Below are 15,552 nucleotides of genomic sequence, written 5' to 3' on the forward strand. Positions count from 1 at the left end.
GCTCTGGCTGCTTGGAAGCATCTAACCCTTCTTTTCAAGCCTCCACTAAAGCATCTCCTCTCTGATAAAACCCTTCAATAGATCGCTCCACTCCTCCAGACCTACTGATCCCACTCTCCCCTGTATATAGTCTATCATGGTACGTATGAAACTTCATTGCACTTGTTTATTTAGGTATTCATCTCCTCCTGCTAACCTATGAGTGCTTTGAGAGTGGGGACTGTTATTCCATCAACCCCTAATACCTAACACAGACCTTAGCAAGCATAAGGCATTCAGGGAATGTTTGTTGAATGAATACAGTAAGCATGAATAACAGAATTTATACCTTGGACTTGAAGCCTCTTGGACTCCAATTTATACCCTGGGAGACTTCTTAATCCCAACAATGCTGCAACTGCTCCAAACATGTTTGGAATATCTTTCTTGGAGTGGCCTTCAAAGCCAGTTTTAGGGCCATGCAAGGCAATTGCTCAATCTTTACTTTTAATTAAGCAAAATTGTTTCCACCTCTATTATTTTAGACAACTCAGAAGTTTTAGTTCCCAATGACTTTAGACCAGCCCCTAAGAGCAAATTAATCTTTAAAATATGAAGACTTGCCATTGTTGAAGAGATCCAAAAGACTGTGCCACAGGATCCAAGACCAGTGGCTTTTCCAAAATGCTTTCTACAATATCAATCTTTGGAAAGAATTAATAAACTCTCAAGGTGACCACTGTAAAGGGAATGCTCATTCTGCTGTGAAAGTTCTCATACATTTCCTAAAGAAAACCAGAATCACTAGTATAGTAAAATTTAATACAGCAGAACTTGTAATCAGAGTGACAAAAGTCTATGAAATGGGTTTTCAAATAATGCTTGCCAGAAAACGACAACAAAAATCTATTGTTCTACAACATCCTAGACACCTGTGGACACCAGCCTGTAGCTCGAACACAGCCAAGGATATGCGGTAATGGGAAGTACACTGAGCAAGGAGTCAAGAGGTCTGTTTTAGCCCGGCTCTGATTCCAGTCTGTACAACCTGTATAACATGAGATAGCCTTTTAGTCCTTGGTTTTTTTCCTTTCATAAAATATAGTAATTGAAATAAGTATCTGAGGACTCAAGTTTTTAAAATAATGCTGCTTTTCCTATTTTTCCCCTCTCTCTGCATCCTCCCAACAGATGTGCATTTTAAAAGAAATCTCTAATAAGTAAGCCATGAAGGAGATATTTACGAGTAGGATCAATCCTCATAATTACTTGGGGGAGAGGGAAAGGTGATTTATGAAAATCAACCTTGCAGCAACTATTTATCCACACCCCATCTCCACTGCAATCAAAGCCAATAGGGGGCTCAATCAGAAATAAAGAAAAAGACATTGGGTTTCTAGAGACAGAGAAGGCTTCTTGTTTTATTATTTTAAGGTTTTTTAGTTATAAGCTCCTTGAGGGCAGCGATATTGCCATTTGCATTCCTTTGCATTCTCCACAGCACCTACAAGAAGTAGTAATTGTTCAATGAACATATGTTGATTAGCATTACTGTCCTTATTTGTTTACATGTCAATCTGTTCTCCCAGACTGTGAAAGTTTTGAGGACAAAGGCTGTGCCTAATTCCATTTGAATTCCCAGTGTCTAACACAGGCTGGTGCACTTCAGCTTGTACTGCTGCTCACGCAGTTACCCTATATTGCAGTGCCCATGCTGTGATGCTTAGGTGCTGGGGAAACAGGAGTGAACAGTACAGATATACATGGTCCCTGCTATCAGGGAGTTCACATTCTAGTGGAGGAAAGAGACAATGAAAAAGTAACAAATCAAGTATTTCCTGATTTTCACAAGTGCTCTGAAGAAACCCAACAGAATGTGGAGCTGAAGGATAATGGGGGAAACTCTGAAAGGAAGCTGAGGGAAAGTATCTCTAAAGAGGTGATACATGGTTAGAAGTGGGCAATGTGGGTGGACAGATGACACATTTCGGAAAAGCAGCCCAGGATGGGGGATGGGATGTTAGGGGTGAGCACTTCTTCCTAAGGCAGGATATGCCCCCAAGTGCCCTGGGACAAGTTCTCAGGCCTGTCCCAGAGCAATTAGATTACCATGAAGCAATGTTATATCTCAGGGAGTATGAAAAAAAAAAAATATTTTTTAAAGCCTGCTGGTCTCCCCAAGTCCCTAAAATGTTGCTGCTAAAATTACTCACTGGAGAGCACAAGAAACACCGTAAGGACACATGGAAAGAGAGCTTCAGCACCAGGGGACACGGATGGGGACAACAGTGGCAGACAGACAGGTGCATTCGGACTCTGGGAGGCAGGCTCTTCTGCTGCCTGAGAGTCCAACACTAGAAGTTAAGACACGTAACCTCAGTTCTGCCACCAACTTTTAAAAACGTTTCTGTGGGCAAGCCACATTCTTCTTTCAAAGCCTCCCTTTCTAAAAAATGAAGAGAGTGGAAGGGAATAAATACATCTTTGCCTCCTTTTATGCTTTGCTTCTCTAGAATCCAAAAATTGAAGTGATGTCACTGGAAATTTCAGTAGGGAGAGAGCTGCAAAGAGCCGGCATCAAACTCAAAAACTGCATTTGCCAAAATAAACAATGATAACAGCATTGTGGGGTAGAATAACAGTGTTTAAGGAGATGACAGGTTCAAATCCTGGTTCTGCATACTAGACACCTCTCAGCATCTCTTTCCTCATCTGAAAAGTAGGGTTAAAAATAGAACATTATCTCTTAAGAGTTGTTATGAGAAATAAATAAGATAATCTGCACAAAACACTCAGTACAACGTAAGCATGCAATAGTTATTACTATTAACAACATGACTGCTTACTGTGTGTCAGACACTAAGGTCTTCATCAGGGCTCTCTCTAATCTATGCTGCCCCTAACAAAGCAAAACTCCAGGGGTGGAGCCCGGAAATCTGTTTATATAATAAAATCCCAGAGGATTCTGAGAACCAGTTGGATTTGGCAATCACTTCCCTACAGCATACCATAACCATTCAGCAGCACCTAACATACTTACCTAGTGTTTTGCTCATCTGTTTATCCAGAATTCTCAACAAGGCCTTACCTGGTATAATGCTACTCTAAGTTCTCACTTAACTCCTAATGAACTCTAGTCACCCTTCCCCACTTACCACTTCACCCCAACATTTCCAAAGTACAACAAACTGCCAAACCAATTTCCTAAATCAGTGTTTCTAAAAATGGAGTTCAGGTAATACTGGTGATATGGAAAAGGATGTTAGGTAGGATGTAGACCATGTTTTTTTAAAAAATAATCACGAATTTTCCTAAGAACCTTTCAGTTTAAAAGGTACCTTCTATTTTAACACAAGAGCATGGACCCTGGAACCATATTCAGATCCCAGCTCTCCCACTGGCTAGTTTGTGATCTTGGGCAAGTTATCTAACCTCTACAAAACAGACTGATAATAGTATCTACAGTGTTTACTTCATAGGGTTGTTATGAGAATTAAGTAAGTTATCATATAAAGAGCTTAGAATAAAACTTAGCACATAAGCTTTATAGAAGTATTAGCTATTATTGTTGTTATTCATGGCAAAAAGTACTGATTTTCCATTTACATAATGATTTAAATGTTCCCCTTAAAATTACTTTTAAAATGAGTTGATGATTTTAAGAATATATAAAGTCAATTAAAGTCAATATTGGTATATGAGATACAAAGAATACAGTAAAAATCGAGAGGGTGATAGGTAAATTAAATAAAAAACAAAAAACTTATAGCAGGGAGAAAAGCCAGGAGCTTGGAGAAAAAGATGTTATTAAAAGCAAGGTGCCAAATGCACGTTACAGAAGCCTCATGGAAGTCATTTCTCTTTTCTGGGTCTTGGGTTTCTGATGTGTAAAATGAAAACATTGAGCCCTTCTGGGTCTAGGATTCTGAGGTCTGCATACAAACTACAGTTCCCTTGTTGTATTCAGAACAATTTCCTCACCAGGTAATGACAAAGAAGGCACAGCTCTTGGAGACTAATCACTTGAGTGGGCAGAGGTTTCTTAAAAGTTTGTGTAACAGAGTCTGGCCTATCATACGTATGCATCACAGCAAAAAAGAAAAAAGAAAGAAAAAGAGAAAAAGAAAAAAGAAAAGCATTGTGAATAGAAAAGAGGTCTCATGTGCAGAAAGTTCTCAAATTGAAAGAAGATATCGGGGAGGGAAGAGAGGAAGAACCATTCGTAAGCATCATCATGCTTTTTTTAAAGCCTGGAAAATATAACTTCAGATTGCTTCTGAATTAGTGCTAAGAAAATAAACAAAACTAAATATCCAGTCAAAGGTAATACAGTTGTCCCTCAGTATCCTGAGGGAATTGATTCCAGGACCCCCAAAGATACCAAAATTCGAAGATGCTCAAGTCCTTTACATTGGTGTAGTATGTACATATAACCTATGCACATCCTCCTGTATACTTTAAGTCATCTCTAGATTACTTATAATACCTAATACAATGTAAATGCTATGTAAATAGCTGCCTGAGAGCAGCAAATTCAAGTTTTGCTTTTTGGAACTTTCTAGTTTTTTTCCTGAATATTTTCAATCCATGGTTAGTTAAATCTGCAGATACATAACCTATGGGTAAGGAGGGCCAACTGTATATTGGTGCAAAGTTTCACTTAAAACTATGGGGACCCTAAAGGATAAGCAAAAAGAAAGAGGATGGGAAAACAGTTCTTAGTACCTGGACATAAGGCAATCCAAACTGGGAGGAGGATGTTTCCCCATCTGCCTGGAAATATACCTGAAAACCATCTTTGCACTTATGCAGGTGCTGAACTCCATTACTTCTTCTCTGACTGTGGCATCTCTTCTTGATTGTATATTTTCTCTAAAATCATGACTGTGAGCCCATCATCAAACTACAACCCACTTCTCTAATCTAGGTTCCAGGTGCTTCTCTTGATATACTTCTTTTCTCCAGCTTAAATGACCCATTTACAGTTCCCAGTAGCCGCCCCATGCTTTCCACCTTTGGACTTTTTTTATGTTACTCCCACTGCCTGGAATGCTCGGCCAGTCCATTTCATCTGCATTTCTATAAGTCCAAATTCCACCATAGAGTGAAGAGGCAATATAATGAAGTGTTAAGGTCACAAACTCTGGAGCCACAGTGCCTGAATTCTTATACTTATTCCACTACTTACCAGCTGAGTACTCTACGAATGCTATTTAACCTCTCTGTGCCTCAAGTGCCTCATCTGAAACTGGTGAGAATTAGAGTAGACAACCTGAAGGGGTTCTGATCAAAATGAATGGGTTAATATACAAAAAGGGCTTGAAGCAGTGTCTGGCACATAGTGAAAGTGTCAGCTATCATGACAGTAACGACAGGAAGATGACGATGATGAGGACGACTACTATACATTGCCAAGGCTCAGATCAAATGCTCCCTCCTCCACAAAGCATTCCCTGAACCTTCTATCTGGAAGAAATCATTATCTCCTTTGAATACTTATAGCACTTTTAACTGTCACCTCTCTAGGAGCACTTCTGTCACTCTTTATATTATTTATACCTATACTGTATCCCTTACTGGACTTTAAGTTTCCTGAGAGCAAAATCCACCTCTGACATGTCTCTTTATCACCCACAGCTCCTAATATGATGCCCTGATCACGTATCTACTCAAACATTTGTGAATGGGTGGATCTGTGGTCATGAGCAGGGCACTTCTGCCAGCTCGCAGAGCCTCCCCACTCTTACCACAACATCTTCCAAGATCTTAGTAGGGCAGGGCTTAGAATGAAATTCAAAGTGTTCATCCTCCAATTTCTTCTTTGACTCTCGCTCCTGGATCCTCTTCTCAATTTCCAAATCAAAGCCAATAGGCTGAGTGGATGGCTTCACAGGCGGTTTCTTAGGCAAGATGGGCCCACCTTCAAGAATTCTGGGATCAAGTTCCTGTGCTTTGAATTTGTATCTGTAAGGTGAGAGTTTAAGTGACAACCACAAAAAATATTTTTTTAATAAAATGGAAACTACATAAACAACAAAGTAGGCCAAAACCAGAAAAATAATACTCATTAAAATTACCCATCATGCACAGCAAAATTTCAACTCTCTTCATAGCCATTATCTCTACCTCTAGAGCAAAGAATAAATGAGACAGTCTAATATTCCCATCACTTTAAAGATCGGGGTCTCTCTGCAAGAGGAAACTCCCCCTTTTAAAAAGAAGTAAAAGAAGGGGACTTCCCTGGTGGTCCAGTGGTTAAGACTCCGAGCTCCCAATGCAGGGGGTCCAGGTTTGATCCCTGATCAGGGAACTAGATCCCGCATGCCACAACTAAAAGAGCCCCCATGCTGCAACTAAGACGTGGTGCAGCCAAATAAATAAATAACTTTTTTTAGAAAAAGAAAGTACAAGAAGGAAGAAAGACGAATACAGGAGACAAACTCTAGCTCTAATCACATTAAGTTCCAGTTCCCTCCACTGATAACAGCTGTAACAATCCCTTGGGTAGCCATAAAAGGGTGAGATCTACCTAAACTAACCTCAGAGGACACTCCTTATTGGAGTTCTCCCACTGCAACCTCCACAATAGTGTTTTACCAGTTTACACTCCAGGACAGCTCCATATTCCCACTTTCAATCCTTTCATCACAGTGGCAAGGCAGAGCCTGTAGCTCAAATGCCATAATTCCCAAAGCAAGAAAAATAGTTAACTGTGCCCCTTACAGAACTGAAAAGAAAGTAGGCACGTTCTTGGAACTCCTCCTCAAACACTGGCAGTGAAACTTACTGCTGCAGTTTCTCGAGCTCCTCAGCCTCCTGCTCCGCTGCACTTTTGCAGGTCACAGGTCTTGCACGCTGTTTGGTTTGCAGCACAGGAGTCTGTGGGTCTCTGCATATCTTGGCCACAGATTTGGAGGGTAACAGAGCTGTAAACCGAGATCACAGACATTCACTTAGCTCTCCAAGACCCCGTTTACCTGTAGGTGCTGACTCAGCTAGGCAGCCCAGAGATGCCAAACCACAGAGTGGCTGGCGCTCTACACTCAGCTCAGCTCATGTCAGTCAATCTGATAAACATTCAGTCCCTTCTCCCCTATCACTCTTTACTGAAGAGTATGATGAAGGTAGCCCTTGGGTAAACTCTGCTATCATCTTCTGAATCTGAAATCCATTTACGTCTGATGGATTCCTTTTCACTGCACAGGCCTGTACTGACTTTCTAGTGACAGTGCCAACTATTTTGCTTGTTATTGACAAATAAGATTTTCACTTATTCCAGCTTTAAAATAAGGCCTTTCTAAAGACCAAGTAATAACTCCCGATATTATGAATTCCCTAAAAGTGTCTACATCAAAACATCAAGACCACCTCTCACAGAAAGTCAAATGGAAAAAGTAAGAAAAAACTACGTCAAAGCATCAGTATTAAGATCATCACCACCACTCATAGAAAATATTGATTTATCTGGCCAGGAGCAACCTTGTCAATTTTCATAATTACATAGAATGAATCCTCTAATTTAGACCTTATTACCTAACAGTGGGAGATGGAAACCAAATCTACTTATTTTAGAAATAAGCCAGCCTTCAAGTATACATATAACTATTTTTGAGCTATAACAGTACAAAGTTTTAAATAAAAATTGCAGAAAATAATGTTTCTATTTGCCAGGACCAAGATTCTAAGAGAAATGTATATAAGACTCTAACAGTCATGTATTATTTGGAAAGTCATGGTTAATATTTACATTTCCATTAGAATAAAGAAGACATTTCATTATTTTCATAATATAAAATCTGACAACTGGTTACTAGAACATAATAACAATATTAGGAAATGCTGTCCTTAAAGGAATTCATCTGGCTACCTAACATAGCACTAAACAGTGCCTATGCAAAGGCAGAAAAAATTTAGAAACCTTCAAAGTCAAAACAAAAGGATTCTGCTTTATCCAGAATACTACCCTACACTCTTGACAACTATTGTATACCACACCTCCACTCCTCAAACTTCTTTACCTTCTTTTCGTAGGAATTATTTTCATAAAGATAGATGCTACTAGATTAGATTACTCCTATCTGTTCACCACCAAATCTACAAACTCACCAGCACAAAAATATACAATGGAGAAAAGACAGCCTCTTCATGGTACTGGCACAAAAACAGAAATATAGATCAAACTCAGCAGCATCTGCACCCATTGCTCTCTTCCACCCTCCTTTCAAAGAACAATCACTCCACTTGTGCTAAGTATCCCTCTCCTACCTGCCTGCACAGGGACTTAATCATCGGTTATCTCTTTTCTCTCCTCTATCTTCATCTTCTTTCCCTGCTAAGGACTTCTCAGCATATAGACCTAGACCTGCTCTCCCTATCTCGCACCTCCCTTGATTCTTACATCTCCCTCCACATGCACAGCACTTACCATAATTTGTAATGATCTATTTGTTTATCTGTCTCACTGAATTAGAAACTTGATGTTGAGTAGCACCAAGTCTGTTTTGCTCACCTCTATACTCCCTACACCACACAGAGTGTCTGCTTTGTAGTGGTAAAACATTTATTGAATCGCTGAACAAAAAGCACACAACCTTAAGTGAATGGAATGCTTTCATTTTCTGTAGGTGAGTAAATGTACACTGACACATGGTAAAGATAGCCTTGATGTGTAATGACATCTCAGGTTAACTTAATTCCCCTTGGCCAATTATTGATCAGGAGGATCAAGGTGGTTGATGGGTATAAGTGGACAGATAGCTGGGTGGTTTGAGAAATGCTCAACTATGTATACATTTGTTGTCTGCGTATAGGAACATGTCATGCTTTAGTTCAAAAGTGAGGATTTCAACTAAAGGCAAATTTGCGCCTAAGATGTAAGGAAAGGGAATTCTAGGGGAGGCTCCAGCCAGGTATGATACTGGAAAGAAACTTACTAATATCATCCTTCTTGCTCCTCAAGTGATATCTGTTAGGGGTTCGTTTATGGAAGGCTTCAACCTGCTGTGCAAGGGGCACATACGTAGAAGCCGTCTCACCAAATGTTCTTTTCTTTCCCTGGGACAGGTTGAAAGGCATAACAATGGTGCATCCCTTAGTCACTCGGGCCTGAAAAGAAAGAAGTTGTTCCCCAAATGAAGTGTTATGGAAGAGCTCAGATCTACCACAAGCCATAAACTCAGTACAAAGGATCAAAAGAAAAAGGGCCTGTGTAAAGCCAAGATGATTATTCTTCTTAAGTTGTCAGTCCTTGAGCAAGGGTTATAAACAGTCTATTCCCATCTTTTAAAAAGGGGGAGAGGGGAATTCCCTGGCGGTCCAGTGGTTAGGACTCTGTGCTTCCACTGCAGGAGGCGCGGGTTCAATCCCTGGTTGGGGAACTAAGATCCCACAAGCCACACAGCGTGGCCAAAAAAATTTAAAAATAAAAATAAAAATAAAATAAAAAGGGGGAGAAAGCATCTAGCCCTTAACAAATTATCTGTTCTGTAAGAGTACATAAGGTGATTTTTCCCAAGCATGTTAATGTTTTGAAGCAATCAAGAGCAAGTTTTCTTAGAAGCAAAAAAAGCTGCAAAGGTATCCCATCCCCAGTCCCATTTAAAAATTTTTAATTGGGCTTCTGGATCTGAATCAGGTCAGGCAGCTGCCTGAATCAAATTCTCTCCACACATCCTACCAAAAACTGACTGATGAAGAAGCCTACACTTTGGGTCATTAATTTTGATAAAATTGGTCTCTGATTGGAAACAAAATTCTTCAAGGACTTACGTCCCAAAGGAAGAAGCACAACCCCAGGATTTAAGACTGCAAAGCACTGACTTCAACAAGTGATGATGGTGACTGCAAATGCAAGGAGAAATTCTTAGTGCTAGCATTTTTATTTAGGATTGTTACTGTTTTTGTTAGTGCTCTGGTAACAAAACTGGATTTGAGTGGTCTGCCCCAATCCCATTTTCCCCATAAACCCTGTTATATTTTGCACACAACTTTGCAGACACAAGATTTTTTCAAAAATTTTGTAATAGCACAAGCTGTAACAAGCCTGTACCTATGATTTGCCACACATAATTCTATGTGTTTTGTGTACATTCTCAATTCAGTTTTCACAGCAACTTGATAAGATGCTTCCCAGAGACATAGAGTGATTTATCCAAGATTACACAGCTAACAGGGGCAAAGTGAGGATTTAGATCTATCTTAACTCAAAAACATATGCTTCTCTCAATTATATTATTGTAAGTAGTGACCACAAATACTACACCAGAATCCTCACTGAATTATTAACAAGAATATTAATTTAGTCTATCAACTTACAGGAGATGGAGGATGCTTTCGCAGTTCAGATGTAAAGTTTACTTCCTTATACTCCTCCTGGTTCTTAGGATGTTGTTTGATTCGCTCATCTGTGAGGAAGTGGAAGTCAACTGATTTGGTTACCTGGCTCACTGATTTCTTCACAGGGAGCCCTGAGTGAGGAGCAGAGTAAAACACACAGATAATACTAAGAATAGAGAACATAAAGTAAGTCTCCTTTTATCCAGTCCTTTTGGTATTTCTATTACCATGGATCTAACTTTGTTCACTCTCTACATACAAGCCAACACTTGAAACAGTCCTCAGGGACACCAATATATGTGCCTTATTCATTTAGTACTACTGGGTTTGAGGCCTTTCGGTCAGAGGCAAACTGTAATAAGGTAGCACAGGGGAGAAGAATCCCACCTCCCAGTTGTGGTCATAGCTCTGGAGACAGAGAAACTGGAATACTTTTGATAGGAAAAGCTATGAATTGACTTTAAAAGCACACTTAACTAAGCATCTCTAAGAGAGATACCCTATAAACTCCAGAGAGGCTTTTCAACCCAGTAAGCAGAGCTTCACAGCTTTGACTCCACCAATAATAATTATGCCAAAGCAAAGCAGAACTCTGATCCCTTCAGCTCTCTCAGTCATACTTTCCTCCACAACTACAACTGGATTCACTCAGCTGTCTTTTCCTCTGACTAGGATAAAATGGGAAGACAATAACAAAAAACTGGTCTGCCCAACTGCTCTATCTTCTGTCTCAATCCTAGTTCCTTCTTATTCTAATACAAAGAAGAAGAATTAGGAGAAAAAAGGAGGGAGGAATTAACTCCACTTAGAGAAATGAGGTAAGGACTCATGGAAAAAGGCCTCAAAAGATGGGTGTGACTTCTTCAGTTAGAGATGGAGAGGAACAGCATGCTCTAAGAAAGGACCAACATATGTAAAATGTTCTAGGGAATGATCACTGGGATATGAATGGTACCCATGTCCAGGTTTCTAAATAAACACATCTTTTTATGCTGACTACTGACCAAGAAAGACTTTTGTGCTTTAGAGACTTTGAAAACCCTACCAAGATTATGAGAAGCACCCCCTCATAAATCAGACTCAATCAGAACCAAGCTGACCTGCTCCTGCAAGAGCAAATTTCTTGAATTCTTCATTCTTTTTCCGCATCTCTACCACCTCTTGCTGCATTTTCATTCTCTTCTCCAACTCCTGCTCCTCAGTACTTTTTAGAATCTTCTGCCTAAAAGGCAAATCAGTAAAGGAGATGACAGAGGAGAGGAGAGGAGAGGAGAAAGTGACTCAGTGGTTAAAAAAATCTAAAGGCATTATATAGATTAGATTTTTAACCTGTGATAAAATAACCATCAAAACCAAAAAGTATTACCTAATAAATTGATATTAACTTAGATAACACTATGAAAAAAAGATACAAAATTTATTCTAAAATATTGAAAAAGTTTCTGAAAAAACAGCTAAAATAGACTATAGAAGATATTACAAAATATCCACAAATTTGACTATATAATGATTAACTTTTATGCCACAAGAAAAACTAAAACTAAAATACCAGTAGTAATATTTTCAACAAACATGGCAAGAGGTTAATATACATAAAATATATATTGTGATAGAGAGAACAGACTTAGGAGTAAAGCCAACCAGAATTCAAATCCCAACGCTGTTGTTTCATTTTCTGCCTGTGTGATCTTGAGAAAACTATTTAACCTCTGTGAGCCTCAGTTTTCTCCAATATAAAATGGGTAATATGAATACTTGTTCTCACAGAATACTTGTGACTATTAAGTCAGATAATGTTTCTGAAATACTGGACACATAGCAAAAGTTCAATTTAAAGTAGCCATTCTTAAAAAAATAATAACAATAAAATAAAGTAGCCATTCTTAGTAATGAGAACATCACTAAGACCACTTATAGATAAATAGAAAAGGAAACAGATGATTCACCCAAGAGGAACTTTGAAAAAGATGCTTACAATAATAGTTATACAATCTTGTCAGCAAACACATAAAAATTAAAATAATTTGATGCCATCAACATATCAGTTAAATCTGAAACAATTTTTAAAGTAAAAAAAATTCAATGCAGATGAGACTACAAGGAAATAAAAATATTCATTCAAAGTTGATGGCACTGTAAATTCACACATTCATTTTGGAAATAAAATTAGCAATAAATATCAATAGCCAGAAAACTGACCATAATCTTAGATCAAGGAATTTCTCTTTCCTTTTCCTGAGGAGACTACCCAAAGAAAAGGATCTGCCTGTAAAGATGTTCATTGATTCCTTATAATAGTGAAAAATCGGAAACAGCATTTTCAACAGGAAGTAGTTAAATATAATTTGATAGAATGCTACCGATCTATCAAAAAAAGGGTAAATGTGAAGATTTTGTAGCAGTACAGAAAATAAAACAGTCTCATAGCGAGTGAATAAAGCAGAACCCAAAGATTGCTGATACACTGATTGTAAAAATATGTATTTTACTTGAGTAAAGTCCAGAAGGGAGCTTGGCAAAATAAAAACTGTTCAATTTCAGTAGTAAGAACCTTCACTAACTTTTTCCTTCTATGTTTCTTTTACGTTTGTTTTAATAGTTAATTTTTTTCAATCTGTAAGACTCAAGCACCCACAAGGACATAAAACAATTTACCTTACCATGGTTATGGCTTTCGGAGTTTCCCAAGCTCCATGTGCATCAAACAGACTGTAGATGTACCCATTTGTAATTTTACTCTACTGACTCTAAAGCTGAAATTCAGGATAGAATCATACCTTACAGGTGGGATACAAGGCACAGTATGTCTGCCCTTGGCTTTCTCTGGGGAAGACTCATTCTTTTCAGAAGTATCTTGATGAGCACTGCCTTCTTCCTCTTCCCCTGGCTTCTTTTTATTGTGAGAACTTGAGTTGAAAAGGACAAAAAATATTCTCTCAATTCCCTACAGCATATCCAGCTCTACCCTCCTCCCCAGATCTACCACACATGGCTTAAATTTTCTCATTCTTCAGGACAACAACCATGTTTCAACAGCAAGATTCTTCCAATAGTATCATCAGATCATATATACCAATGGCTACAATGGGTAAACTTTGAGAATGCCAAAAGAAGTCAGGATAAGAGTTGTCTGGTGATGGTTCAAGAGGGTAGGAAGAGATTCCAACTGCTCATCATCAAATGAACAAATGCCAGACAGTTAGTTGTCTTCTCAATATTTATTCCACTTTCTTTCTTATTAACAGAACCCCGATTTTGTTTGGGGCAGCAATGTATGAAGGCAAAAGTATTGTACTTGCTTCAACGGTCTCTACTGCAACTAGAGGGGATCTAATTTACAGTTCAGTCAACTGAGGTATAACATAAGCGTTTCTGGAAAATATTTCACTTTCCTGATATGGGTGCTGCCCCTCTTTCTTTGCCAGACCCTTCTTCTTCTTCTCTCAAACATGGATATGATACCTAGAGATATAGCAGCTATCTTCAGATAATGAGGCAACAAGCACAAAGAAGAAGCTAAGAAACACAGAGCAGCCATCTTGAGCAACAAGTATGAAAAAAAAAACTAAGACTCAAAGAGATGTCATTGAACCAAAGCTAGCAGCAAACTACTTTCAGACTTCTGTGAAGCAAATAAATCACTATTCTTTAAACCTCTCTAGTTAAATAGGCTATTACCTTCAGCAAAATACATTCCTAACTGATAAAAATAAGAACAAGCACCATGTATTCTGCTTGCTATTACCATAGGAGCAAACAGGGTAAAATCTATGTCAACAGACAGAAGCTGTGGCTACTTACACTTTCATTTTTTTGGAGGGTGGAATTTCACTGACGATTACAGGAGTAGCACATCTCTTGGCTTTCATTTGTACATGATGTTTTTCTTTCTGTTCCAAATTCTTCTGAGCAGAGAGCCTAAGAGATCTTCTATGGTAGAAGAATCGACAAAACTTATTTGTAATGAATACATCTACTATATATGCAAATACTCCTCAGAAATGTGAAAATATGTCAAACTACAAAGGGCTATAAAAAGTATTATTTCTGCTCTAAAAAAAAAAAGTGGTATTATTTCTGCTCTAAAAATCTAATACTTTCTTGTCTTGTTGATAGTTTTTGAAAATTCACCATAAAATGTTGATACTTAAGTGCATTGGTGTTTGTAAATTAGACCTCAATAGAGCTGATTTAATTTTGTAAAAAGGCACTGGCAATCACCTAGTACAACTCCCTCCTTTTGGAAGTATGAGTAAAAGTAAAAAAAGATGAGGTAACTTGACCCTGTTACACAGCTAGCTGCTGTCAGACTTAAAATTAGAAATCAGATCTCCTGGAAATTTACTACCAAGTGTTTATTTTCTCCTCTTTCTTTTAGCCATGGTCCCCTATTTTTGTTAAAATATATAACACATAATAAAAAGTACACAAAACAGGGCTTCCCTGGTGGCGCAGTGGTTGAGAATCTGCCTGCCAATGCAGGGGACACGGGTTCGAGCCCTGGTCTGGGGAGATCCCACATGCCGCAGAGCAACTAGGCCCGTGAGCCACAACTACTGAGCCTGCGCGTCTGGAGCCTGTGCTCCGCAACAAGAGAGGCTGCGATAGTGAGAGGCTCGCGCACTGCGATGAAGAGTGGCCCCCGCTTGCCACAACTAGAGAGAGCCCTCGCACAGAAACGAAGACCCAACACAGCCATAAATAAATAAATAAATAAATTTAAAAAAAAAAAAAAAAGTACACAAAACAAAAATTAAGTTAAATGATTACAAAGTGAAGACTCATGAAATCACCACATAGACAAACAAAACAATGGCAGCAGATGCTATCTTGACTTTTACAGTAATGATTACTTTTTCTTTATCATTTTACCATACAAACATGCATTCCATAAACATGGTCTGTTAGTTTGGAAAGGAAACAAAAAACGTTATGTAATAATCAGACTACTGGGCTTCCCTGGTGGCGCAGTGGTTAAGAATCCATCTGCCAATGCAGTGGACAAGAGTTCAAGCCCTGGTCCAGGAAGTTCCCACATGCCGCGGAGCAATGAAGCCCGTGTGCCACAACTACTGAGCCTGCACTCTAGAGCCCAAAAGCCACAACTACTGAGTCCTTGTGCCCTAACTACTGAAGCCCACACGCCTAGAGCCCGTGCTCCGCAACAAGAGAAGCCACCGCAATGAGAAGCCCACGCACCGCAACAAAGAGTAGCCCCCGCTCACTACAACTGGAGAA

General features: G+C 38.9%; 1 protein-coding gene across 3 annotated transcripts in view; it reads right to left on the minus strand.

Annotated features, from left to right (window-relative positions):
- Positions 1-15,552, minus strand: part of TPX2 (TPX2 microtubule nucleation factor) — a 58,188-nt gene that overhangs the window by 12,376 nt on the left and 30,260 nt on the right. For all 3 annotated transcript variants that reach the window (XM_036827033.1, XM_036827035.1, XM_036827034.1), the window contains exons 6-12: positions 14,116-14,244; positions 13,092-13,220; positions 11,415-11,536; positions 10,294-10,445; positions 8,913-9,084; positions 6,767-6,905; positions 5,727-5,943 (exon numbers count right to left, since the gene is read on the minus strand). In XM_036827033.1, coding sequence (XP_036682928.1) covers positions 5,727-5,943; positions 6,767-6,905; positions 8,913-9,084; positions 10,294-10,445; positions 11,415-11,536; positions 13,092-13,220; positions 14,116-14,244 — 1,060 coding nt within the window. The remainder of the gene's footprint in view (positions 1-5,726; positions 5,944-6,766; positions 6,906-8,912; positions 9,085-10,293; positions 10,446-11,414; positions 11,537-13,091; positions 13,221-14,115; positions 14,245-15,552) is intronic.

Source organism: Balaenoptera musculus, chromosome 15, assembly GCF_009873245.2.
Source record: "Balaenoptera musculus isolate JJ_BM4_2016_0621 chromosome 15, mBalMus1.pri.v3, whole genome shotgun sequence".
NCBI classification, from domain to species: Eukaryota; Metazoa; Chordata; class Mammalia; order Artiodactyla; family Balaenopteridae; genus Balaenoptera; species Balaenoptera musculus.